The sequence below is a fragment of the Neltuma alba genome, unplaced genomic scaffold (assembly GCF_004799145.2).
Source record: "Neltuma alba isolate B1F8T4 unplaced genomic scaffold, ASM479914v2 tig00002384_pilon, whole genome shotgun sequence".
NCBI classification, from domain to species: domain Eukaryota; kingdom Viridiplantae; phylum Streptophyta; class Magnoliopsida; order Fabales; family Fabaceae; genus Neltuma; species Neltuma alba.
Window position 1 is genome coordinate 118632 of NW_021632841.1, and position 27767 is coordinate 146398.

General features: G+C 30.0%; 1 protein-coding gene and 1 long non-coding RNA gene across 2 annotated transcripts; one reads left to right on the forward strand and one right to left on the reverse strand.

The window, feature by feature from the left end:
• Window positions 1-498: 498 nt before the first annotated feature.
• Window positions 499-4192, reverse strand: LOC114724768 (cytochrome P450 CYP82D47). Its single transcript, XM_028911218.1, has 4 exons — window positions 3790-4192; window positions 3232-3528; window positions 2320-2666; window positions 499-1155 (listed from the first exon to the last, which is right to left on the reverse strand). The coding sequence occupies exons 1-4, from the start codon at window positions 4169-4171 to the stop codon at window positions 505-507; spliced, it is 1677 nt and encodes a 558-aa protein (XP_028767051.1). The 5' UTR covers window positions 4172-4192; the 3' UTR covers window positions 499-504.
• A 22092-nt stretch (window positions 4193-26284) lies between these two features.
• Window positions 26285-26955, forward strand: LOC114724688 (uncharacterized). Its single transcript, XR_003738345.1, has 3 exons — window positions 26285-26316; window positions 26754-26822; window positions 26931-26955. It is a non-coding gene; the product is annotated as an uncharacterized LOC114724688 (long non-coding RNA).
• The last annotated feature ends 812 nt before the right edge of the window (window positions 26956-27767 follow it).

The window sequence follows — 27767 nt, forward strand, 5'->3', positions numbered from 1 at the left end:
TTTCCTCTGGTAGGACGATGCCTATGCATTTGTAGCAAAATATATATATATATAAGATATGAAAATGTTTTCTCAGCAATTAGCATGGGATGAAATTAGACTCTACCATATGGAACCAACCGGTGTTTATTATATTTGCAAGAGCTATCACTGCTTAATTAAGGAGAGTTCGAGTTTAAGCTTGCACGAATGCAAAAGATATATACTTCTAGAAAGAGCTATACCCTTTTGGGAATCGACCCAACTCGAATTTGGATTCGTCATTGGAGTTTTTTCCGTTGAAACAATCTAAGGTAAAATTTATAACCAAACAACATAAGTACTACACATCCAACGTTAACACACACAAAAATATACTCTACTACTCTTTATTTATTAGCTCCACTAGTGTAGGCTATTTATTTTATCTATGCTCATCGAAAACTTGAGTCCTAATTATGAGAACCTCCCATGCAAATACATACACATACATACACACACACACACACACACATATATATATATTCAAAGTTGCTGATAAAGCTCAAACGAAAGACGAGGCTTGATCATAACTTGAAGTGGATGAAGCTTAGGCAAAGCCACCCCTAAGCCTTCGCTCATTTCCACTGCAACACCGCCAGCCTTGGCTGCCGGCGCCGGCGCCGACAGATCAAACCCTTGAAGCAACCGAGCCAGCGTCAAGCTCACGACTTGAAGCCCAAAGGTGGTTCCTGGGCACGACCTTCTTCCTGAACTAAACGGAATGTACTCGAAGTTCTGACCCTTAAAATCCAAATCCTTATGATCATCCTCCATGAATCTCTCAGGCAAGAACTCGTTAGGGTTTTTCCATGCTTGTGGGTCCCTTTGAAGCTTCCAGATGTTGATGAGAAGACGAGTGCCTTTTGGGACGAAGTAGCCTCCGACGAAGCAGTCTTCCATGGCTTCTCTGATTCCAGTTAATGGAGCTGGAGGATAGAGACGAAGAGTCTCTTTGATAATGGCTTGGAGGTATTGAAGGTTCTTAATGTCAGATTCTTGGACCCATTTGTGTGTTCCTATGTTGGTATCGAGCTCGTCTTGTGCTTTTTTAAGGACATTTGGATGGTTTAAGAGCAAAGATAATGCCCATGTTACGGTTATTGCTGTGCTTCCGGTGCCTGTAAGGATCAGATTCTGCAAATTAAAACGAAAAAAAAAAACCATTAGCATGTGATAATTTAGTGTTTATTGTTGTTTTAGAGAGATCTATGAAATATCATTTTCTAGGATTAACTAAATTATTTGACTTTTCTTAATCAAACCAAATTAATAAAATAGCTCTAAATTAACCACGCAATCTTTTTCATTTTCCATCTGATCAGTGATAACTCATGGATCATGACGCGGCAATTTCCTATTTTTAAGTACGAAATACGGAACCTACTTATTATTATTATTATTTAAGAACTCGTTTTCCACGCAACTGCCCAAGGGAGACAAAACATGTTCATGATTCGACGTAAAGATGCTTGTTTCGTGGATATAAATGCTGGTTGAAATATTTGGTCAAAACTTGTGCTCGCAAAATCTCGTACCCTTAAATAACCAATTATGAAATATTAAGAAAACAGTTAAATTGACTAAGCATAACAAATATATGCATGCTTTCCTAAATTATTTTTTAATTAATCATGTGCTCAAAGTTGAAATAACTATTGAATAACTACTTCTTGATGAGACACCTTACTATTAATGAGAATATTTTGAGGAAAATAAACTATAAATTTAGAAAACAAAATAAATTAAGGTTTTATATCTAAAACACAATCGAACTTCTAATTAATTCTTATATTAAGAACTAGATGTAGTAATGCACAATGAAATTTTATACCATGTTACATGAATGTAATATTGGCAATTAAGAAATATATACTATTTATTATTACGAAGTACCCGTGAAGAAATTATCAGTATATATGTTAGGTTAAAAGAATAATCTTTTTCTTTAAAAATAATCAATTTTTTAAGCCTGAAAATTTTAAAAAAAAAAAAAAGGTAGAAAGATGTAATGTGTTATTTTTTTTACCGTTTAGGTGACAACTGCCAACTTTTTTTAACACTTCTAAAGTAAAAGTAATATCGAGCCAACAAAAAAAGAAGAAGAAGAAACTTTCCGACGCCATAGTTGCTTCATGAATACTTCCGATGCAAAAATCACCTTAACTCTTTCTTATCATATAACTCCCTGATTTTTTGAAAGAATCATTTTATGAGATATTTTAATTATATAATGAAGTAAAGATGGAAATTGATTGGTCCAGGAATATAATAGTAATAAAGAGGGAGGAAGTCATATACCAAAGCAGTGGCCTTGATAACGACGTCGCGTTGATGGCCACAAATGAGAGCATCCTGATCGGAGAACATGGAAATGAGAACGTCCATGAAATCAGAATGGTCTCCATCAGAATGAGCTGTTGTGGTCTTGTGAAGGTGCTGGTGAAGCCACAGAGACAGCACTGAGTCTACGTCCTTGGCCGTTTTCTTCATGGCCCTCACATGTCCCTGCAAGTCCACCCACTTGTGCCACTTTAACGGCAGCGCGTCCGCCTCCACGAACACTCCGCTCAGATATGTCGCCTCCTTCACCGCCCTCTTCAACCTGAACGCCTCCCCTTCTTCATCAGTTAGGGTTTTCTCATCCCCTGATGATGATGATGCAATGAATAATTTTGTTTTCAATTAGTGAAGCAGTTACTAATGGTCTGGGGTCACAAACGAGAACAAACCCACGATCTCCTATTTATAGAGGAGTTTTCATGTTACTAGATTACAAGATTCTGAACAATAACCAAAGGTCATAACAAGCTGGATTGAATCCATAACCTTCCATTTACAGAAGAGTTTTTTATGTGGTGCTAGGAGTAAAGTTTGACTATAGGTAAGCGCTGCCAGACTTGACTGGGGGGTGTTCGGGTAACTATGAAAGTGTTTTTACTTTTTGATAAATAGAGATAAACTCTTTCATATATTTATTTCATATACTGTAAAATTATTTTTAAAATCATGATTTGGCACTCACGTAAACACATCTTAAGTTTGATTTTATAGCATCTTCTAAAAAAAGCACCACTCTAGCTATCTATCTAGCTAGATGCATGCTATTGAAGCCACTTTTTGTAGCAGTGAGAAGAAAGAGGGATACGGAATTAATTAGTGCAAAGGACTTGGATTTGTGGGAATAATGAAGAGCCATATATACAGAAGTACCTGAGAATCTCTTGCCGGCAATAATGCGGACGTTGATATTGAAGGTCAAGTGCTCTAAGAGCTGACTCATAGGCACCTCAACCATATGATCATGATGAGTAATGTTCTTATTGTGTCGTTCATAGGTTGAAAACAAATCCTTCACAAGACATAGTATCTCGGAGTCTCTCACGTGCTTCAGTTTCTGGAGCCTGTGCGATGAGAGCAGCTCCAAAGTGGCTATCTTCCTTATCTCTCTCCAGTATTCCCCATACGGTGCCAGCGCAAATATAGCATTGTTATACCCCATGTACCTCCCTGCCCACCACAATTACACACCTTTTGTTTAGCCCTGGAAGCTCTCATAATCTCGTTTCAACCTCAAAATATGCCTATAAAGTTTATTGATTATGCCAGCATTAAAAAAACGCGTAAACGAGTCAAAATTCAGAAACTGAGTTATAAATGAGTTAAAACCTCATATGATAATCATAATATATGTGTATATATATCATAAAGCATGGTCCTCTATATATTGCGATATTTCAGCACTAATAAAGTGGGTGGGGGTAGGGATACCTGCTGCGATGTTGGGCCTGGTGGCGAAGATTTTGTCGAAGGTGGAGAGGCATTCTCTGGCGAGTTCTCTGCCGGAGACGATGAGAGTGTTGTGAAAGCCGAGCCTGAGGGAGAAGATGGGGCCATGGGCTTCGGCCATGGAAGAGAGAGTCCTGAAAACTGGCACGCCACCACCCAGAAGATGGAGGTGACCTATTAGAGGCAGCCCTCCTTTGGCTTCTGGGGCTTTCTGCTTCTGCTGCTGCTTCTTCTTCTGATGATGATGACTCGTTGATCTAACAATGAAAGCTACGAATAGTACAAACAAGAGAGCCCACGCTAGTCCTCCTCCTTTAGATTCAGAACTACCGTGAGCAGGAAAAAGAAGAAGCAGAAGATCCATAATTTGGTACAATAATAATGAGAGAGAATGTGGTTATGTTTATGCCTGGACAGCTCTTCTGCTTCAACTTGCAGCTCTATTTATGCACATCCCTGGGATATTAAAAAAAAAAACAAAAACAAAATAGAATCCACTAAAAATCATGCTTTTGACTCGATCGGCTTAAAAATATTCTTACTATTTTTTTGTCCAAAAAAAAATTCTTACTATATATATACACACACCCGCACATTACCTATATTGTCAGCAGTACAACCGATTGAAAAAATTGGATTAATATGATCTTTAGTCAGGTCAGTAATTTTGGTTTTGGTCCTGAGATTTAATTTCATTTTGATTTATCTAAATTAAAGGTTTTTGTCGTTATAACAGTGTTTTTTTTATATGAAACAAATATCAAAACCAAAATAAGGATAAATTTCAGAAACTAAAACCATTGGTTTTAAATTTTAGGGACCAAAATTATTAACTTCAAATTTTAGGAACTAAAATTAAAATGAGATTAAATTTCAAGAACTCAAAATAGTATCAATCCAAAAAAAATTAATAGATTAATTGATTTCACCACACATGCATATCGTTGGATTTACATAGGATGCACTTCAAAAAAAAATTCTACCCCTCTCAATTAATGTAAGAACTTGATAACTAATTTAAAAATATTGAAAAAATTAGTTAAGTTATTTATTTGTTACAAACATGTATTGATCTCTTTTTCTTTTTTTTTCGACTCTTTAAACTATCATCTTCAATCATGAGCAATGTAATTATATCTCTTATGAGAATTCCTTACCATTAATAGCATTTTTGGGGAAAAATCGAAGGTGAAATTAATTAAAATTTTATATTTAGGAGAAGGGAAAATGACATAAAAAGAAATTGAAAATGGCAATACTCCAATTCAGGCACCTAAGAAGTCAAAATCATAAGAAAGAAAGTGATATCTGATCTGGTATTTTACAAATGTAGTCAAATGACTAAAATGCTCTTGTATTAGTTTTTTTTAAAAAAATAAAGCTATCAAATTTGTTATTATTAATATATTTCTTGTTATTGGTTGTTCAACATTTGTCATTGTGACTTCACAGTTTATTACTCTTCTGATTCTAAATATAAGACCTATTTTATAGTGTAAGACCCATTTTATAATGTAAATTATACTATAAAATGAGTCTTATATTTAGAACCGAAGTAATAAAAAATAACTTATCATTATCAATATATTTCTTGTCATTTATTGTTTAACATTTGTCATTGATAGTTCACAACTGCTAATATATAACCTTTTTGATATAAGGATATTTTTATCATTTAACTAGATTTACAAAATATCATATCAGGTATCATTTTTTCTCATAAAATTTTTACCTCTAAAATACCTAAATTAAAATATTACAAATTGTAACTTCTTTTTGAATTATTTTGCCTTGAGAGAACTTCCAACTATTTGTCGCACAAATTTTGATTTGGTTGGACAATTTAATTTCCCTCACTCACACACCCACCCGCATTGTAACCACCGAGAGCACAGAAATCAATAGGAGGATGTGAGGTTAGGATCAAAGTCAAAAAGTGTGGGGCCGCAATCGATTAGGACCGCATGGAAGACAGTCCATTCATTTTTGTAAAGGACAAGTACAAGTGTAATTTTGTTTTTTGTTTGTTTTTTAAAAAACAGTTTGTTTTTATATAAAATATTTATTGCCTTTTTTATTTACTTACGTCTTTATTAAAAGAAATACGTGTTGATATTTTTTTGTGCAATCTCCTTTTAATAAAAAATTTGCCTACTTAAATTAGACTACCGATACTTTATATGTATAAAAAAGGACAAGTACAAGTGTAATTTTGTTTTTTAAAAAACAGTTTGTTTTTATATAAAATATTTATTGCCTTTTTTATTTACTTACGTCTTTATTAAAAGAAATACGTGTTGATATTTTTTTGTGCAATCTCCTTTTAATAAAAAATTTTGCCTACTTAAATTAGACTACCGATACTTTATATGTATAAAATTTTTTCACATACAAAAATTTATCAGATCATTTTTACCAATAAGTTTTTAAGGGGAGATTTTTCCTTTGGAAACAAAAAAAAGATGAAGGGAGTATTTAATATTTGTCACCAACCAATTTTTCGGAACTTGGCTCTGTCCTGTCAATTTTGATTACTATTAATCTTTCTTTTTGCCAAAATAGATCATTATTAATGTTATACTAACTCCGATCCTTGATACAAGCTCCAGTTGACCAATTTAGAAAATTAAAAAAATTAAAAAATATTTAATAATATCATATGTTACGTGATTTTTCTAAAATACATTTATACTACTTTATAATTTACGCAAATTAATTTAAAAAATGATGAATATAAATATTTAAAAATTATAATTTTTTTAATTTTTTAAAATTAGTTAGTTCTTATATCAAGCATTGAAGTAGTACAATGTATATAAGCTAAAATATTAAGAGAGAAATGGCGCTGTTATTAACCGGAAATAATAAAAACAAATGGAAGATGCCAAATCCATTCAACGCCATGTGGTAAAGGAGTTCAGACGGTCAAAGGCGTCCACGTTTAAAGAACAAGGTTTAAAGAAAAAAAAAAAGGCCCAACTAATCTATATTCAATTAATCAAGGTAATGAGGAGATTGACCGAATAATTAGTTATAATTAAATTAATAAATTAAAAAACCCGCAAAAAAATTCTACTTTTTTTCATAAATATCGTAATGTAAAATTTTAAATGCATGAATATTGAAATTACAATATTTTGGATTCAAAGTCACTACAATATTTTATTATTTTATCGAAAATTATTTATTTCTATGAAAAATACAAATAAAAAAAATAAGAAGAAGCAAAGATTCATACTATTTAATTTATATCCAAAATAAATGAAATTTGTACTTTTCACGTATCTCTGAGTCTTTCTCAGCAGCCCCATGTGAAAAGAACCGGCTTCGGTGCTTGTCATGGTGTCACTATAACGCGTAACGAACTGATTCCATAAATAAGTCCAAACGAAGGTGTGACTCACATTTTCTAAATTAATGTTAGAAAAATCACAAATAAAAAACCTGAAAGTTATATAATTTCATAAAAAGTACTTGAAATCAACCAATCCAGTAATCAATTTCAAAATGGGATTTTCAAATTCAAACAAGAAGACAAATACACACCTTTTTTTTTGTTGGGGGGGGGGGGGTTCAACAACCCTCTCACTAAAGATCCTGCCAGCAGCCCCCGGCCACGAGCTCCACGACCCCGCCAATGGGAGGAAAATTCCAGCGGCCGATGGGAGGGGTGTTTTTTGGAAAGTAATTACTCTTATTTAATGAATTCCAATCAAAACCCCATACATGGGATGTGAATAACTTTGTTCAACAAAAGTTATTATTAGTTTCAGTTCTTATTATAAGATCTTATTTAATTTTTATTTTGATTGTAAATATAAAACTTCAATATACTTTGTCTATTATATTTATGTATTTTTTTCAGCATAGTCATTCTAATAACAGTAGTTCTAACCAGTATACTTAATTAGTAAGGATATTTTAAGAAAGACAATACCTATTCATTACAAATAACTAACTTAATTTATTTTCTTAATCTGATCAAATTAGTCAACTAACTCTTATATTTAAAACCGGAGGTAATAATATTTAATGAAGTGTAATCAAAATTAATGCAAAAGTTATGAACTACATTGCTAATAGAAATAATATCTAATAAAATATAATCAAAATCAGTATTAAAAGTTTTATATGACCTGAATGAGTGACATTCCTAAACTTCAAACGAAAATAACAATTTCTAAATGTGTATTATCCATTTCAAAATAAAAATTAACAAATTGCAATTTTGGCATCAAAACATGTGAAAATAGGGGGGGTCATGTTTTAAAAAAAATGCTCAGCTCCTAAATTTCAGCTGGTAATAGTAAGTTTTCAATTTATTTTATGAATTTCGAAATACAAAATATAAATGGGTTGAATTTAAATAATACACACGCCTCAACATAATGTGAAAAAAGTATTGATATCGTTGGTTAAAAAAGAAGTAAAAAGCATTAATATCAATATATACATTAGGTCATATTATTTGTAACTTATAAACAATATAATTCATAGCTTAAATTATTTTAAATTCATAATAAAATATATTTATTTCTTTTTTCAAAATAAAATACATTTATTTGACTGTAATAATCAAACACGCCAGATTACTCATTAAAAATGATAATATTTACCTATAAGAGCCTTATTTTTTAAAAAATTTCATCATTATATTTCTAACCATATGTGAAGCATAATTAATCTAATTGTCTTGAAAAAATATTTTATACTCTTCAAGTATTTTGATTTTACGCAGCTAACGTGGCAAATCATAAAAATTAGACTGGGGGTTTAATCCTACCACTTTAAAAATGAGACTAAAATAGTTAAATTAGTAATATTCTCGATATTCAAACCTATGAAAGGAAAAATTTAAAAAAAAACGATCATCAATATATTATTTTTGACCAGAGGATCATCAATCAATATATCAAGAAACATCCAAATGAGAGGTAGGTATGGTATGAATACTATTATTTTTTTTCTATCAATTATACGAATAATATTCAAACGCGTCTTTTGGGTCAACGATGTGTCTATTCCAGCCTTAATTGCCTATAGACTCACCATCAAAATATCCTTAAAAAAATTTGTTGGCCAGAAATTTATTTAAAAAATTACATTCACTTGATTAGTTTAAATATGTATTAAAAATAAATATATATAATATAAAACCCAAAATTTTATTTACAAAACTAGAAACACAAGTATTAATAAGGACTTGGGCTCACAAGCGGATCTGAATCTTCTTAGAATCCTAACTTGTTAAAAATATATGGTTCGGATTTAATATTTAAAAAAAATAATGCCTATTCTCTTTTCCCTATCTATGTAATAGAATAATAGTAGTGTTTTGAATTATTAAGGGAGTGTTTGGATAGAAACCAAACCATGGTTTCAGAAGTGCTTTTACGGATTACGAAATAAATATGTGGAGGACGTTACCTCGTTTTGCGGAAAAGTGCTTCTGAAACCACGGTTTTGGAGCACCCAAACAGGCCCTAAATCTAAGTCATCTTCTTCTGTTTTTAATCTAATGGTAGAAATGGAATTCTGAGAACAAAAGGGGAGGGGGATTTTGAGAGAATCTCCTTTCATCGTATACCTGTTTATTTTTTCCTCAGTTTTTTTAAAATTTAAAATTAGTACATATAAACATAATATATGATTTATAATATCTAAAGTTTACATTGCAAATCTATAAATGATAGTTTAAAATATAAGATAATAATAAAGTTCTAAAATTTGAAATTTTAAACTTAAATTTTTATTATCAAGTAAAGAATTAAAAAACATAATAGCATAAATAAATAGGCAATGTCAAGCACAAAATGTGGCATTTCTCCTAACAAAAATTTAAACCTTGAAAGAAAAATCAAACCTTTTTTTTTGTTACGCATAAGTATCCTCTTATCAAAGACAATACTATTCGAAACACTATTGAGCACTAAATGTAAATACTTTTTCTAACAAAAATTTGAATCTTGGTTCGTCATATTATAAGATATTAGTCTCTTTCATTAAATCCAAACCCTTGTTGGTAGAAAAATCAAACTTTTTTTTTCTGACCTGGAAGGTAGAAAAATTGAACTTAAACCACCATAAATCTACATCATGAACTATAATAAACAATTGGGCTCCATACTTCGATCGGGAGTATTATTGATCGGGCCAAAATAATGCTCCCTCTGGTCCCACACACACACATATATAAGCTTCATTTTTAAAGATAGGTCTGATAAGCATTTTTTTTTTGTCCTTAATTGACTGTATTTAGTACTCTGTTTCTCTCATATTAATATTACTCCCATATATTCTCTTTTATTATTTTTTTCATTTCTCACCTCTCATTTAGTCTCTTAATAAATAAGGACAAATTTTTGGGGGCAAAATCTATTTTTAACCTGTTTATTATTTTTAACTAGTTTTAACTACTAATTCGTTAAATGTAATTCGGTTATTTGAAATTTATATATATGAATACGACTAGAGGGAGGATTATATTCTGGGATTTGAAAACAGGCCACGATAGGGGCTTGCCCAAAATATTTGTACAAGGCCCGTTATACTTTTAGGCCTGGCAGTGTTTGTTTAACGTCAATATGCGAAATAGGACATAAGTTTGGCCGAAATTAATGCAAGACATAATTTCTATTTTTTATTTTTTATTCGCTAAACAAAGGTGAGAGACCCAACAAGACAAATTGGACACTCAATAAAGGGTGGGCCTACCAACTAGCAAGAGGCTAATTCCTTATAATGTGATGAACTAAGGTTATCTATGTTTTAGTTAAAAAAAAAAAACTACGATTCAAATTTCTATTAGGAGAAGTATTCTTATTTAATGTTCGATAATATCTAAATAAAATTATTTTTAATAGAAGGATACCTATGATTAAAAAATAAAAGAGAGAGAGAAAGAAGAACAAATCAGACGATTGCCAAAAAAGGTCAACCCAATTGGTAAAGAGTTGGTGAATAACATAAATAATTTGAGGGAGTTGCTTAAAAAGGAAAAAGGCTTTTGAACCCGATTAAAAGTTGAGGAAAACCATAGACTTAGAGATTAATTTTTCCTCAATTTGATTTTGTTTGGATATAATCAAAAGCAAGCTCACCAGGGCCTAATTTGAAAAATGGGCCGAGCTTGCTTCTTTTGAAGCCTTTCTTTTATTATTTGTTGTTCGCAGACACTTTACTGAGTACATTTCTGAAACATTCTAGAAGGCACAAAAGAGAAAGAGAATGATTGTTATTAAAAAAAAAAACTCAAAATTACTGAATTCTAAATTAGGTTTGGTAACAATACTTTATTTGGTATTGACAATACTGAATTTACAAATAATAAAAAAATTTTGTTGATATTTCTTATTTGGTATTTATAAATTTTCAACTTCTTTTTTTTATCATTTTCCCAAAAAAAAAATGCAACTCAATAATATATATATCTTCTTATAGGACAAGAGAGATTTTTTTTTTCATTTTGAAATTCATTTCGTTCAATTCCATATATTTCACATGCGAAATAATCTCTTCAAGAAATAATAGCATGAATTTTACGGATTAATTTAAATTTTTAGTGAGGAAAATCTTGTGAAACACATCCAATTAGAAGGAAGTGTTCTCTAAATATTATGTAATTCTATTTATTTATGAGACATTTCACATCTTTAAAAGCCGAAAAAGTCAAATTTGAGAGACTACAGCTCCCAACGGCCCGGTGGCTTTCGTGCACGAAAACAAACCGCAAGGATGATGAAGCAACCAATTGCTTGCTCCTTTGGCCATAAAAAGGAAAAAAAAAAGATTTTTCCTTCTTACTGTACGATCCACCTGGCCCCTAAATTTATGAGAATGCACTTTGATGAAAATTGGAAGGGAAAGAAGGAAGGAAACTTTTTTTAAAAATATAATACTATTTTTTGTGCTTAATATAAGAGGTATATGATTAATTTTTAGATGTTAATTAAATTAATTATTTATAATAAATATATATTAGTTTTTATTAAAATACTTTTTTTAATCACATGCGTTGTGACAGTTCCTTGATAGGAACGTTCTTATTATGTACAATCAAAAAGAATATTTTGAAAAACAAGCTATAAATTTTGAAAATCAAGTACGTTGAGATATTATATTTAGAATCAAATTAAACCTCTTATGTAACTTGTATATTTAAGATCGTTGGAGGTAAGTTATATACATAATATAACCTTTAGTTTTTAGCATAAAACTCAGTAAACTAGTTTTGGGAGATTAAAAAAACTAAATAAATTATTTAATTATATATAATTTATTAAAGCTGATTCTGTTTTTATGGAAAAATGTGCTGTAATTTCTTAATAGGGATTTGTCTTGTGTTTTATTTAGTTTGTTCTCTTTGACGAAAAATACACACACACATTTAAATTTATATTCTGTGGAATCAGATTTCTTCCCCCCTTTTTCCTCATCCATATCAAATGGAACCTAGGACTTGTATGGAAACTGGAAAGTAGGTTCGCCACAATATAGTTGGTGATGTCCAGGAAAGATATATAATTTATATAATTTTCCTTTGAAAATTTGAAAATTCTAATTCGAAAAGGAAAAAAAAAAGGTAGAGACAAGAGGTATATGAGGACAATTGATATCAAATTAAATTTAATAATGTTCGAATCTAAATTGAAGAACATCGGATACCATAGCAGTATATAAAATAACAGGTATAAAGTTTAATACAAGTTGATATTAGAAAATGGGTTAGGCCCATAGCCCGCCCCACCTACTCCTTTTTTTTTTTTTTAATTACTTTGAAAAATTCTTATTTTTAGATGTATTTTTAACTATAGGATATATTTTATGTTTGGAGCTTAGTTCCATGCTTGATTCACATTTCTGTATTATGTTAACTAACGTGGTAAAATAATTTTCATGCTTATATTTTATAAGTTTTGGGGGTTATTTAAAAAGACTGATAAATAAAGACCGTGAAAATTGTGAAATCCCAAATCAAGATTCGTTATGACAATAATAAACTTATAATTAATAATATATTTTTGTGAAAATACCTGATTTAAGATTTTTCAATTTTTATCTTTTTTTTTCATTTTCTCATAATTCAATTATATAACTTTATGAAAAATGTGAACATAACTTAAGTTAGCTATTAAATCAAAAAAAATTTGAAAAATGAAAATGTATTCTCAAAAGTGGGTTGGCCTTTTAGCTCACCAATCTCATATCTTATTGCGAGTTGTTGATGCATAAGATTATATGCGTCCATATACACTGATTTGCAATTATTAGTGGTGAAATTATACTGTTTCAATTCAAAGCCACATAAAACTAGCTTTTTTCCTTCTTTTTTCTTTTTTTTTTATAAGTGGTTGAATTTGACTTTACAAGGTCCGTTTCTATCTTGTCTTTGATTTTTCATTCCTTTTTTAAAAAACTCTTCCTTCATGACTAAGATAGCTCTCGAATTCCTAACCAATTAAAAAAAAAACTCTTTTAGTTTAACATATAAGCATAAAATAACTGGTTCGCATAATCCAAAAGGTTAGTTAAAATTTATTAAAGATAATAAATATGTAAAAAAAAAACCTATTTTCTTAAGACACCCTTATTTTATGAGGGGGTAAGTAGGAGAGAGAATGATTGAAAAAGAAGATGAAAGAAAATGAGTGAAAAATAGATGTGAGAGAAACATATAATTAATTAGAAATAAAAAAAATACTAAATTTGCTAATAAAAAAAAGGGCCTCTTCTAATTTTTTTTTCTTTTATTAAAGCATAGGTATCTTCCTATTGAAAACAATTCTATTCGAGGCACTGTCGGGCACTAAATGTGGGTATCTCTTCTAACGAGAATTCGAACATTGGTTTGTTACGTTGTGAGAGACTAGCTTCTTCCACTAGACCCAACTCATGTTGGTGGCCTTTTCTAATTTTGAACCAGCGGGGGTGCTAAAAAGAATGTTTCCACACACAAAAAACCAATTTTTCTTTTATGTTTTTTTTTGGACCGAAGAAACCGGTTTTTCTCGAGCAAAACTTGATAATGACTAATGATAAGGGAACAACCTCAACTAATTAAATTAGCCCCATTCTTGAGTATGGCATCACCTTAATTCATGAAAATTGGAATTAAAATAACTTGGTTTTTGTGAGACATAAAAAATATAAAATATAAAAAGCAATTTTCTTGATACAAAAATTGAACCCCAAAAAGAGATGAAATTTAATGCGCGATATGAATAAAAATTAAAAGGGACGTGATATGATGAGTAGCGTGATTTATCATGTCGATGTATAGGAGACAATGAGGTAGTGAATCATTCATGGCTCATAAAAGGGACAAATAAATATTTGATTATCTTTGTCACGGGGTCTTAATTTGATGAAGCCCCATCACAATTTTTAAATTGCAAATCCTTTATTGACCATTAATTTCTAGACCATCTAAAATTATTAACTTTCATTGATATCATAAGTCACTAACTCATCAAAAAAAGTAGTTGATTTATTAACTTTGTATAAAAATAAAACATTTGTCAAATTTGACAATGTTTGAAGCACACAGAAACACTATACTCTCTGATTCTATATATAAGATAGCTAAAAGATATTTTTCAGTCCTATTTATAAGTAGTAAAAAATTTTTTTTATATGGACTTATAATTTTTCCTGTTATTTATTATTATGTTGATTTTGTTTAGATGAAATATAACGTATATTAAATAGGGATAAATTGAAAGGTTATTGAATTTTAAATAAGAGTTAATAAAGTTTAAAATTTTTCTTAATCTGTATGAAATATGTTGAAAATAACTTATAAATAGGATTAGATGAGTATATTAGTTTGATTCTCAAGCTGCAGGCCTTCATTTCTAAACCTTGAATATTTTTGAGACATCTGTGAACATGTGGAATTTTAATGAGGCCCTTTACTTTATTTAATTGGGATGAATAAATTTTGGGTTGAGCCTGAGAACTTTAAGTGAAACATTGATGTTATTACTTATTAATATCGTTTATTATACGGAGGTAGTCGAATTTCAACAATCCAGATTTAATACGGATGGGTTGGATTTTTTTTCTTTCATTTTATTTTTGGAAAAATTTCTTTTAATAGGTACAGATTGAAAATAAAAATAATTTTTAACTTCCAGTGTTTTAGGCAATACTATTTTGTTGGCTTTGATTTCTTTCTGGATGCTGTTAGCCTCTGTGTTTGTCCCTTCCTTCTTTTTTTTTTCTAGGTGAGAAAATTAAATTGGAATACTCACTTCTCTGATTGAAAGCAAATTTGATTACTTAGTTTAATTCTTAGCATAAAATATTTCGGTTAATTTAAAATATTAAAATGTCCCAACAAAAAGTTGTGTGTATTGTATATGCGATTTGAAAATTGCTTGCCAAAGTTTACTTTAGAGAGAGAGCGCCGAGTTGAGCCATCAAGACACCATTAGGCTTCACTACATTTTTTAAAGATGGTGTCAATTCGGCAAAAGGAGGATTCCGATTCTCCATTGTGAGGGAAGGGGATGGGAGGAAGAGAGAGGTGGATATTCGCATATACTTCTCTGGTCCTATTTATAGACCAGAGAAAAAAGGTTTTTTTAAATCTTATTTATAAGTCACTTTATTAATTTTTTATCATGAATGTATTATATTGTCTTTCATTTATTATAGTGTAAATAGTTATTTTTTTAAAAAGTGTATATATTAAATGGGAATAAAGTTAAAAAGTTGTTATATTTTAATGAAGAGTTAATACAGTTTATGATTTTTTTTAATCTGTGTGAAACATATTAAAAGTATTTTATAAATAGGACCAGAAGAGCATTAAAAAAACAAGTTTTGGGAATTTGGATATACTCCTCTCTATTATTGAAGCCTAAGTCTTGCGGACAAGCCATGAATTGATCCCTTCTTAGCCATTTAATCTCTCCCTCTCTCTCCCACACACACAAAGAATTTGATCTCTTTTTTATTCCTTTTTTATTTTTCGTTTGAATAATTCAAAACAAAAGCATTACTTTATTATATAGAAAACTAGTTAAAATTTAAATAGAGATCAAAAAATTACTCTTAAATTTTTTTTGTATGGTATATTTGCATTAGATTTCGGATTAATTTATTTTGAAAAACTAGCTCCACCATGTTGGTTAGAATGTCCTTTTTTGACTTTGCATCATGAGGTCGGTGTTGCTAGATGTGTTGCTGCACGTGTTTTTTATGTTTTTTATTGTTAGTTTTTTGTTGATTTGTTTTGTTTTGAAAAAGTTTAGATGGGTTAGGTCTTGGAAGTTTATCAAAGTTAAAACATCTCTTCAAACTCAAAGAGTATTTATAAATATACTTACAAATCACTTACCAACAAGATTCTCATATTGACAATAAGATTCAAACTCAGGACCTTATAGGTTATGAGACGACTTCTTACCAACTGGATTAATTTTTATTGGCTTTTTTTTTACCAGTACTTTTATTGGTTTTTGTTCATTATTGCTTTATCTTCTTCTTTCATGTTTCATATGTTCTTGGCCGACCTTCTCCTTTGATTTATTTGGCTTAACTGAAATTGACCAAATGTGAGTGGCTGACTTTTTTATATAACCATTTTACTTCTGTTGAATAAATTGTTTTATATACATATAAATATAAAAAGTAAATGCATTCATAATTTAAATAAGTTGCATTTCAAGTAGCAAGGAGAAATTTATTTATTTTTATAAGATGAGGAATATTTAAATTTCTCTCGGCAAAAATGATTTAAATGTGAGCCCCAAACATTTAATGCCATTTAAATCTGAACCTCAAACGTTTAATGGCATTTAAATTTGACTGTTGAACATTTAATGGCTTATGGTTGGAAAAAAAAAACATAAACACTTAATAGCTTAATTGTGGGGTTAAACTTAAAAGAGAGGCAAAGAATTAAAAAAAAAAGCAGAAAAGACTAGGGCCTGTTTGATAATAATTCTTGAAAATTACTCGGGCAAAAAAAAAAAATCTTGAAAATTACTCCCTCTAATATTATTTATAAGCTTCAAATTTGAGAAGGGATGTGGTCCATTTTATAAACTATAATTCAGGATTGCCTTAATATTTAATGCATTGTTTTTTTCAATTTTACCCTTAATTATTTATTCTCTCTCTTTTCTCATATCTCTTTTATCATATTTTCTACACATTCTCTTTTATTTTTTTCTCAAGACGTATTTAGAAATAAAAGCATATTTCTAATATATTTATTACTTTGAACTCATTTTTAATCTATGAATTAGTTATTTGAAATTCATAACGAAAACAGAGGGAGAATTTTAGTATTTTTAAGAACAATAAAAATTGTATATGAATTTTCTTTAGGGAGAATCACAAAAAATACAGTAAAAAAATTATAAATAGAGACATGTTACGATATTAATATAGCTTTAATGATAGATAAGCAAACAGCAGTAATTTTATGAATAGGTCTTTTTGTGCAATTTCTTTTTTTTTTGGGGTATCTTTTTGTGATTTTCCCTTTTCTTGTTTATTACTTATTTGGTAAGCCAGTTTCCGTTTTCCTTTGAAATTTTTATAATATAAACCAACAACTGCTTCTACTAACCAGGATCTACTATTAACCATTTAACCTACTACCTATATATTTTTATTTCATTATTAGTTTTTCAAAAAAATAGCATTCCATCATATTTTTGCTTTAGTAACTCTGATTTATATATGAATATTCTATTTACTTGTAAATCAATAAATTTTTATTTAAATATCATTATTTTCAGACCTATACGGAAATAGTTATGTATATTTTAATCAAATTAAATTATTTTAAATGATCAGTTTGACTTTGAATTGATATCCATTTAAACTCCTAATTCTTAAATCATACCTGGACTAGTTTATTGGCTAGTCTGATTTTGAGTATTTTGGTATTTAAAATAAAAGATAGACCACCTCCAACTATAGGCACACAAGTTTGGGATTTAAACACTCAATTGCTTGTTTAAATAACAAAAGCCCTACCATTCATACTAAGTTGGTTATAAAAAGTAATTTTATAAAATTGGTTTTAAAATAGAAGAGAATAATAAAATCAAGAGACAATTATTCATAAGGAACAAGACACTCCAAATTTAAATATATTGAACACTTAAACACATAAATTTACAAATGTTTATTCAAATATTTTAACTCTCGACATCGAGACCAACGTTTCTTATGTATGTTTGCTCTCTTTTTTTATTTTTTCCTCAATCAAATCATGTGGTATTTAACTCTCTTTTGCTTTTTGTCATACTTGTACATTTGAAGGATAAATGCAATGAATTCAAAACAGAATATCCACTCAGTAAGATAAAGCAAAGTTTGTAAACTATTCTGTATATAGGGAATGATTCCTTCACATCCAATCTAAAGTTTATTTTGGCAAGAACACAAGTTGATGTATGAAAAATTTCATAATCAATAAAATATTAATAATATCGATTACAAGAATTTAAATTAAGGACCTTAAGTATGCATATTTAAGTCAAAATCACTCGTTGTTTTTCTGCATTTTTATTTTATTTTATTGATGCTCTTTGTTAATTAAGACTTTATAATGTGGTGAAAAGATAAGTCTCACATCGCTTAAAGTCCTGACATTCACAAGATTTAAATATTTTTTAGATACTTCCTACTCACAAACTAGTTTTTGGATGAAACTCAAAGATTTAATATGGTATCAGAGTTATGGTTGCAGAAAAGGGTGAAGAGTGATGGGATAATAAGTCCCACATCGCCTGAAGTCCTGATACTATAGGGTTTAAATATCCTTTGGATACTCCCTACTCATGAGCTAGCTTTTGGGTGGGACTCAAGAGCCTAGTATAAAAAATACGTTTGTATTCATCAAGGGAAAAATACTCATTTAAAATATAATATAAATTTGATTTTTTTAGGCCTTCAAAATTGAGTTTAAAGTTGGGAGCATTCTAAAAAAAACTTAAAATTATTAACTCCAAGTTTGATAATAACATTTTAATATACTTTGACAATACTAAATTCAAAAATAACAATATATTTGTTAAAATTTTTTTAATAATTATTAATTTTAAACTTGTCTTTTGCGATTCTTCCATTTAAAGTCTAAGGGTGAACAAATAATATATTTAGTTTCGTTGAGGTCAGTTTTTCTTTTTTATTTTTTAGTTTTGAAAGGACGGAATCTGAATGATGATCCTGATAATTCCCTGATATGATAATATAATTACTTTTTCAGATTCGATTGTTGATATGCTCGTTGGATATAATTGAATTGTACATTTTTATTGGCCCTGTTTGGATGACAAAACAAACCATGGTTTGGAAGGTTAAACCATAGTTTGCATATAAAATCATCCAAACAGGCAGGCCAAATCTCCTAAACTAACCTTAGAATAGTTGTTTGGAGAGAGGTTTATATAGTTATATGGTTTTTTAAGGGGAAAAATTGGGAAAATTCCTCTATTTCAAAAATTTATCTGGGAATGATATTTTTTAAATTACTACTATAAATTTCAGGTACTATTTACTAATTAATTTTCAATCAGAAAGTTTTTCTTTCAGATTTTCTAATTTTTTTTTGTCGTGCAATTTCTTTCTTGGGGAAGGGAGAAACTCTTTTTTGTTTTTTAAAGGAAAAGAAACAGAAACAGAAACAGAAAGAAAGATATCGGTTATAACTTATAAGTAAAACGACCTTTTTTTTTAAAAAAAGAAAGAAGGACAAGGTAAACAATAATTATTATATTGCTCTTATTATTGCTTAAACTCAATATATTTTATTTTTAAACAGACAAAAAAAATTCTTTTTTTTTTTGGGTTTCGTACGGGGCAATTGCCCATGTATTATTTCAAAACTGTACGTGGGAAATTGACTCCCACAAAGTTATTGTACAAATGGTCTTTAACTTTCCTGGGAGGTTCATTAAAAATACTGAACACATCCTTCTATTCTAGACTATAATTTGCTAAGCAATCAACACAAGAATTTCCTTCCCTATGCACATGAAGGAATCTAACCTGTACAAATTTATACAACTCAAAGGCAGTTATTTTTAGCAGACTCGACTCAAATTTCTCACCCTCATAGATTCTACACAGCAAATTTACAACAGATTTAGAATCGCATTCAACAATCAAAAAGTTTATGTTTAAGCTCTTTACTATCTACAATCCAGTTAAAACACCCCAGATTTCTGCCTTCACGGCAGTGCAAATTCCCAGCTTTCTTGCAAATCCCTTGACCCATTGACCATCGTTGCTTCTTATCAGTCCCCCACATCCTACCAAACCAAACTACCCTTTTGAAGCCCCATCAACATTCAGTTTCAACCATCCCTCTTCAGGGTTGCTCCATTTCACATTAGCTATCTGCTTTGGTTCATTCAGGATTGCAAATTTCTCATGCGCTAAGTAGATCTCAGCCACATAACGTTCAACAATCATTTTTGGCTCGTTCGAAAAAGCAAAACCATCTTCAAATAAGCTTTTGCTCCTCCATTGCCATAGAAACCAGCAAGTTACACCAAAGGTGATAACCCATCTCTCTGTTTCTTGACTTAAGTTCCAAAACAGCCATTCCTTTCCTCTTAAAGTGTAAAATTCATTCACCCCTTCTTTGGGAGTTAATTTTCCGTCCAGAAATTCTTTCCAAGTTATCAAGCACCTCTAGAATATTACACATATGTTCTACAGAAGCTTCACAAAATAACAGTAAGTCATCAGCAAATAGGAGATGAGAAATAAGAGTACCTCTTCTTCCAAGCTTTATTGGATGCCACGCATTATTGTCAACACAATCAACTATCACATGAGTCAACTTCTCCATTCCAAGGACACAAAGATAAGGAGATAATGGGTCTCCTTGTCTCAACCCACTTGGAGGGTAAAAGATCTCTCGCTTTTCTCCATTCCACGTTATAGCCATGTTTGAAGTGCTAATATACTTTAAAATCAAGTTTAACAAAGGTCTTGTAATAGCAATTCCTCCGTACCTTTCCCACAAAACTCCACGACATTCTATCTTATGCTTTTTCCAAATTAATCTTGGTCGCCATGTACCCTTTCTTCCCAGACATTCTATTCATATTATGGAAGACTTCCTTAGCAATCATGATGTTATCATGAATATTCCTTCTTGGAACAAAACTAGTTTGATGAGGGGAGACTAGCTTGTCCATCAAGGGTTTCAGTCTATTCACACAAAAAATTCTTATTTAGCTGGACAAAATAATCTTATTTATATTCTATTAAAAAAATCATATTTATATAATTAATTTTGTTTAATTCTTTCCTCAATTGAAGGGATCATTAATTCATCATTGTACTACAAAATCAGAACATAATCACTCAAAATCATCTCCATCAAGATTCAACCCATCAATTACAAATTCTTAATTTCATTTAAGAGCAACTTGCCTAAAAATGGTGTGATCAAAAGGAGCAAATCAATCTCCCAATTTTAAAGGTATCACTGATATTTTTCAAATTATCATCAGTTTCCAAACTTATTGTTCATGCTCAATAAAATTACAAACACAAAATTATAACAAAAACTACAAACATAAAATGAGTTACAATGAATCTTGTGCATGTGTGTTCATTGTCCAAGACTTCAAGCCGACTAATTTGACTAATTTGATCAAGAAGTTTTTAATATTTGTCATATTAGGTTTTTTAATCACACACAATCATGCGTCATATTTTTAAAATATTAGTATTTAATTGTATTTAGTTATAAATTCATATGAAACAAAAAAAAAAACTCATAGTCATATATAATTAGAGAACTTGACATAATAGATATAAGAAACTTGACCTAAGTTTTTTCTTAATTTGAATCTTTTTTCTCTTTTCTTGTTCATATTCATAATACGTTTTCTCTGTATACTTATCTAAATATACTATTATATATTTACAAGTGATTGTAAACTATTTAGATTAGAATTTAAATTTATTACGAGTTTAGGTTAGCATCACTGATAAGAACTCTTATCTAAATCAAGCTTGTCCATTCGTGACAAAGGTGCAAATTGCTTGAATTTGGATCATAAACTCGTAAAAATTTATCTCCATTGATAAATAACTACTAAAAATATATAATTAAATAATTAAAATACAAAAATAAAATAATTTGGTTTTAACTTTCAATATATCTCAAATAGCTGGTTAAAAAAAAATTCAAATCCAAACTTCTTCCTATTTTAGTCTTTCATTTTTCCCCCTTAAATGCCAATTCTTAATCAGAGGGTAAATGTTGTGAGTTTGCGACAATAGATCGGAAGTACATGACTTTACAATTTCAAAATGGGGTAACTTATTTTTGGTATTTCTCCTTTTTGTATTATATTAAGTTTTATCTTTTGGACCAGGTCCTCCTATATGCTTTGAAAATGAATTCAACCTGATATATGTTTCTCTTATTGGATTCGGTAAAAAATTAGTGAGTTTAACAAGTCAACCGTGAGTTCAATTAACTTTATAATTAGTATGAATTTAAGAACAAGTTGACATGATATCGCAATTTAGAGACACAAAAACCATAAATTTTGTGGGTCAACTTGCAAATTCCATTGAGTTTTACAAGGGTTTTGGTAATTTCAAAAAGCACTTTTAAAAAAAATGCTATTACGTAAGTTGGGACAAAATTCCTTTTATATACTTACTTTTATTATAAAATAACTTTAAAATTATAATTTGATTTTTTTTCCAAACATCCATTAGTACAAGTTTGAGAGAAAATTGATACTTCTTCGATCTTAAATATAAGACTTATTTTACAGTGTAATTTATATTATAAAATAAGTTTTATATTTAAGATCAGAGTAATATAATTTTGTAAGTTAGAAACACAGAAATTATAAACTTGATGACTTTCTTGCCAATTAAACAATAGCTTGGATATTTAAACAAGTGTGGCAAGAAGGTATGGCATGATTCGAAGCCCACCACTAGAGAGAAGTTCTAGAAGGTTGGCTTAATAGTATGAGCATAACGCATGCACTTCCGTCATATGGTAAATACATAATTTACCTATTTAAATTAGTTATTCATCAAATCGCTTAAAGGAGCCAATTTTTGCCCTTTTTCCCCTTTCAGGTGGACAAAATCACCGTTTTTAAGAAAGAGAAAACGAGTATTTTAGAGTGCCTATACTTTTTTTTTTTTCAGTTTTCAATTTGATAACTTTGTTTTTTCCTCTTAATTAAATTTTTAATTTTACTCCATTAATATCGTTAACTTTTACTTGGAGACTAAAAATACTAATAGAACAAAATTACAAGAGTTAATATGATTAAAAAAATAAATAATTTAATTAAAAAAAGCGCATAGGTATCAAATTAGAAATTGAAAAAAAGTATAGGTATCTCCAAAAGGATTTTTTCTTTAAAAAAATAAAATTTTGAGCCCAATTAATAAGCATTTCATTAGTTTAATTAGCCTTAATCTTGGTGGCAAAAAAATTAGCCTGAATCCAAATTAGAGTTTAATTATAAATAATATGTAGGTTAAGAGTCCGTTTAGAATAATTTATAAGTAGCTTTTTAATTGTGATTTACGGAATATAAGATAAATATGTGTGATGAATTTTGTCTCGACTTACGTAAAATGTGCTTATAAGTAATTTTAATCATGATTCCAAATGGGATCTAAGTTGCTTGTAAATATTATGATAAATATTTACTGGTAAAATTGAGTATTCTCCGATAATTTATTATCCAAAAGTGCTTTTTGGCCCCAATTCAAGTAAATAAAGTTAACATAGCCTAATAAATGTTAGAGGTATTTTAAGAAAACTATTCTAAATTGTTACCAAAATTAATTGAAAAATGAACTTAACTTGATTTGTTTTAAAATTTTGCCAATTAGATAAAGAAATCTTATATACAAGGGTAGGTCTCATGGACGTGACTCAAAATAAATCAAAATTTGTAAAAATGTGACCTCTATGCTTTTTAGTTTTTTTTAGTCAAAAGAACTTTTTTTGAACATTTGCACTTGTTTCCATAGTTATAATTAAAGAAAAATATTTAGATTAAATTTCTGATATCTATTATGTCAATTTTTTCAATCATACTTATTCATACGTTCTTCTTTTTTTTTCTTTTTATCAAGATTTATAGTTTAATCATCCCACCTTGGGTCCTTCATATAAACATGACTAATTTTGAGAGATCAATAAAATTAAAAAAAATTACTTTAAATTATATATTTTTAAAAAATAATTTATTTGATTTATAAACTGATATATAATTTAATTATACATATAACAATTTCAAAGAAATCATAAATATATATGTTATAATTAGATAATCTTTTAGTTTCATTAATTTCTCCAAATTAGCGGATAGATATTATATCAAGGATCAAAGATAGAAATATTTTTAAAAATAGACACATGGCTATATATATAATTTGAGAATTTAACATAATAGATATAAAAATTTTAATCTAAATATTGTTATTTTTATTATATCCCAACTCAAGGTAAAATACACAGCGCTCCCCGTAGTTTTTTTTTTTTTTTTGGCCACCCGCAGTTCATACTTTGTAATTATTTGGCATACGGATAACGGATCCCTCGGCCCTCGCCGTACGCCCGTTACTTTTCAGCGTTCCACAAGTAGCCTTGATCAAATATTAAGAAGGGCAAAATAGCCATCTAAGAGTGCTTTCGAAGGGCTGTATTGTCTTTCTACTGCTCCATGCAGTGGCAAATTTGTCTTCATGATACGCTATTTCAGTAAATATGAAAGTAGTTGGAGGGCAAGATCGTCATTCAAAGAAATTAATTTTTTATGGGTTGCCAAAATAAAATATTAATTTCATATCCATGCGGGGACCACCGGCGCTTCCCACCACAGCCAAGCAATTTCTATTTTAAATTTGAGAAGGAATAAAATATTTAAATAAAAATCGTTAGAATATTTTCCGAAATATTTTAATATTCTAACGCCCTTTTTAATATTTCTTTGGTTTCTTCTCCTTCGTTTCTTCTATGGAATCCCCTCTCTCATGGCTTCTTCAGAAATCCAAATTTTATCTCTCTAAGGTTTCTCTCTCTACCATTACTCTCTCTCTCTACCATCCATTATCTTGTTTTGTTCACCGAGGAAGTTCATTACATTGCTGATCTGTGCTTCGATATCTGTTGATTCTGCTTCGATTCTATCCTTTTATCATAACTGGTGAGTGCCACCACTTTCAAATTCATTTTCTCGGCTAAGTTTCGCCAATTTTGAATTCCTTTTGTTGTTTTATGTTTTATCTAATCCTTAGATTATGAATTTACTCAAATGCAACTTGAATTTTGCCATGATCGTTTTAGTTTCCAAGAATCCGAGATAACGGGGAAATGGTTCTGCCGTGGCAATAGTCCTGTGATCGTATGAAGTGTGGGAGATTTTATATGTTTGAATGTTTTCCTAAAAAGGTTGGATTGGACATGACGTTTTGACAGAAAAAAATCATATTTAGTCAGTATTTGATTGTTCAGTATTCAAAAGGAAGATTTTGTACGGAATATTTTGAGGTAACATTTCTTTGTTTTTTTTTTCCCCTCCCCCTTTTGCTCAATTCAGTCATTTTCTGAATTCTTTTTTTTTAAAAAAAAAAACTTGTTGCACTCTGAAGTGAATTATTTGATCTTGATTGCTTTTAAACATTCGCGCATGATATGTCGGCCAAGAAAATTTGAATTTCTGGGATAGATTTGCCAGAGTCGTCTGAAATGAATCCGTGCTCGCGTATAAAATTGTCAGGTGTATGAGTCTCTAATATGGGACTGATCATAGTTATCGATTTGTCGGAACTGTCCCCCGTTCTATCTGTTCTGGATGGATGGGATGAGCTAATAGGTCAAAGTAAAGTCTTGCACAGTGGGAAATTCAAGAACATTTCAATGGCTGGCCATGATACTGGAACTTCTATTCCTGCAATTTTGCTATTGTATGCTTATTTTCCACCTGATGTTTCAGGTGATCTGATTACCGAAGTTTTACAAAATATTAACCTTTTATTTTCTACTGCAGCTGATTTCCCTGTTTCATAAATGGGCACTGTTTGAAGTTGCGAAATGGATTTGCTTATGAGATGCAAATATAATGGCTTAGTCAACTGGAGTTCTGGGAATCGCAACATGTTGACAGACTTATTGCAGCCTCTGAATCACTGCTACAGTGAAAAGTGGATTATTCATGATATTAAATCCTTCGTGCTACTTTTTGATGCCACCTCATTTTTACAAACCAGTTGCCAACACTGTGTTGACAGTGTAGACATCCTTCCATGGAGTTTGTTTCTGTCTTTTTGAAGACTTACTGTTTATAGTGTTGCGATTCTAAAAAGGAAAGGTTAGTTTATTTTTTGCTTGATTCATGTCGTTGTTGGGGTCTCATTTTTGCTAGCAGATTAATATTTATATGCTGTTTCTTTCTAGATATGAAATTTTGAGAGAGCTAGGAGATGGTTCTTGCGGTCATTATTAAGGCCCGTGATTTGAGGACATACGAGATTGTAAGCAACTCGGGCAAAAAGCAGTTCTTTCAATCTTATGCTTGATACGTTTATTCATCATTCTTGTTTTGAATAATTCTTTATTGCGTTGTAAACATTTTTGTCACCTTATTGGTAACATAATGTCATGACTTTATTACATGCAATGGTCAGTTTAAAAAGTGAGATATATAATTAGGCTTTCTGTGGTTGAATCGGCTCAGAGATGGTGTAACTTCATCTATAGTGAGCAATGAAGGGCAACATGGATATTGTGTTTCTCCTTTCTTGTTGCCCCCACTCCCCTCTCTTGAAACACATTGGGGTCAAGCTAGTAGCTGATATTTAGCTTCTGCTTTATATAGACAGCTTTGAAATTATTAGTGCTTGCAGATTTACATTTTATAATATCTGTTGATGCTATTGTCATGCCCTTTTTTTTTTTTTTTGGTGACAAGGTTGCTGTCAAAAAGTTGAAAACAAAGTTCTATTTCTGGGAAGAATTTACAAATTTAAGAGAAGTCAAGGTATATGGTACAGTAAACTTTAGCAGTTAGGAGGGGTGATTACTAGATTCCACATTTAATTTTTATTATTCTTGTTTCTCTATTCATGTGTATAGCGTTCTTTTGCAGGCTCTCCAAAAAATGAATCACCCAATATCATAAAGTTGAAAGAGTGTATGGATCAGGGAAATAATGAACTGTTTTTCATATTCGAATACATGGTGAGGGAGCTTATATTCTTCATTTTTATTTTCTTTGTGATTTTGTGTGCATAAAATATGAATTAAATTTTCCTTGTTTTTTCATGAATCATGATTACTGAAAAAAAATCACATTAAAGAGTTATTTATTATATTTTAACTGAATCATACTTGATAGTAAAATGATGTGTAGAAGAGGAAGGTTGAAACTTAGGAGGAAATGAATACTTTACAAAATAATAAGACTTGGGGCTTCAATTCCAATGTGCATCCATCAATGAAACCTCTCCTAACTGCCTGGAAGTAAAATACCTGATGATTATGCTTTGCTCGTTGTCAGCAAATGCAGGAGGCTCATATTGGTCCTATTATTACAGCTTACAACTTTGTATACTAGAAAAATCATGAATTCTTATGTAATTTTATTGATTAGTTGCTGAAATAAATTGAAAAGATGATAAATTTCTATGGACATGAAAAATAAAAAGTAAATTAATAAATCCAAAATATTTTCTAATTAACATATGAAATTCATGATTTGAGTACATAATTATGTGACTAAATGTTAGAAATAGTTATTCTGTGCACACTTTACTTCACTTGAGTGATTGCTTTCTTTGTCTCCCCTGTTTCTTCTTTCTTTCACTCCAAAGTCAAGAACCTACTGTTTTCTTTTGGACCAGAGGACCTGCTAGCACCTTGAGTGCCTTTTTTTGATTTATTGCAAGCTTTTAACACTGAGCTTCTCTTCAGGATTATAATCTTT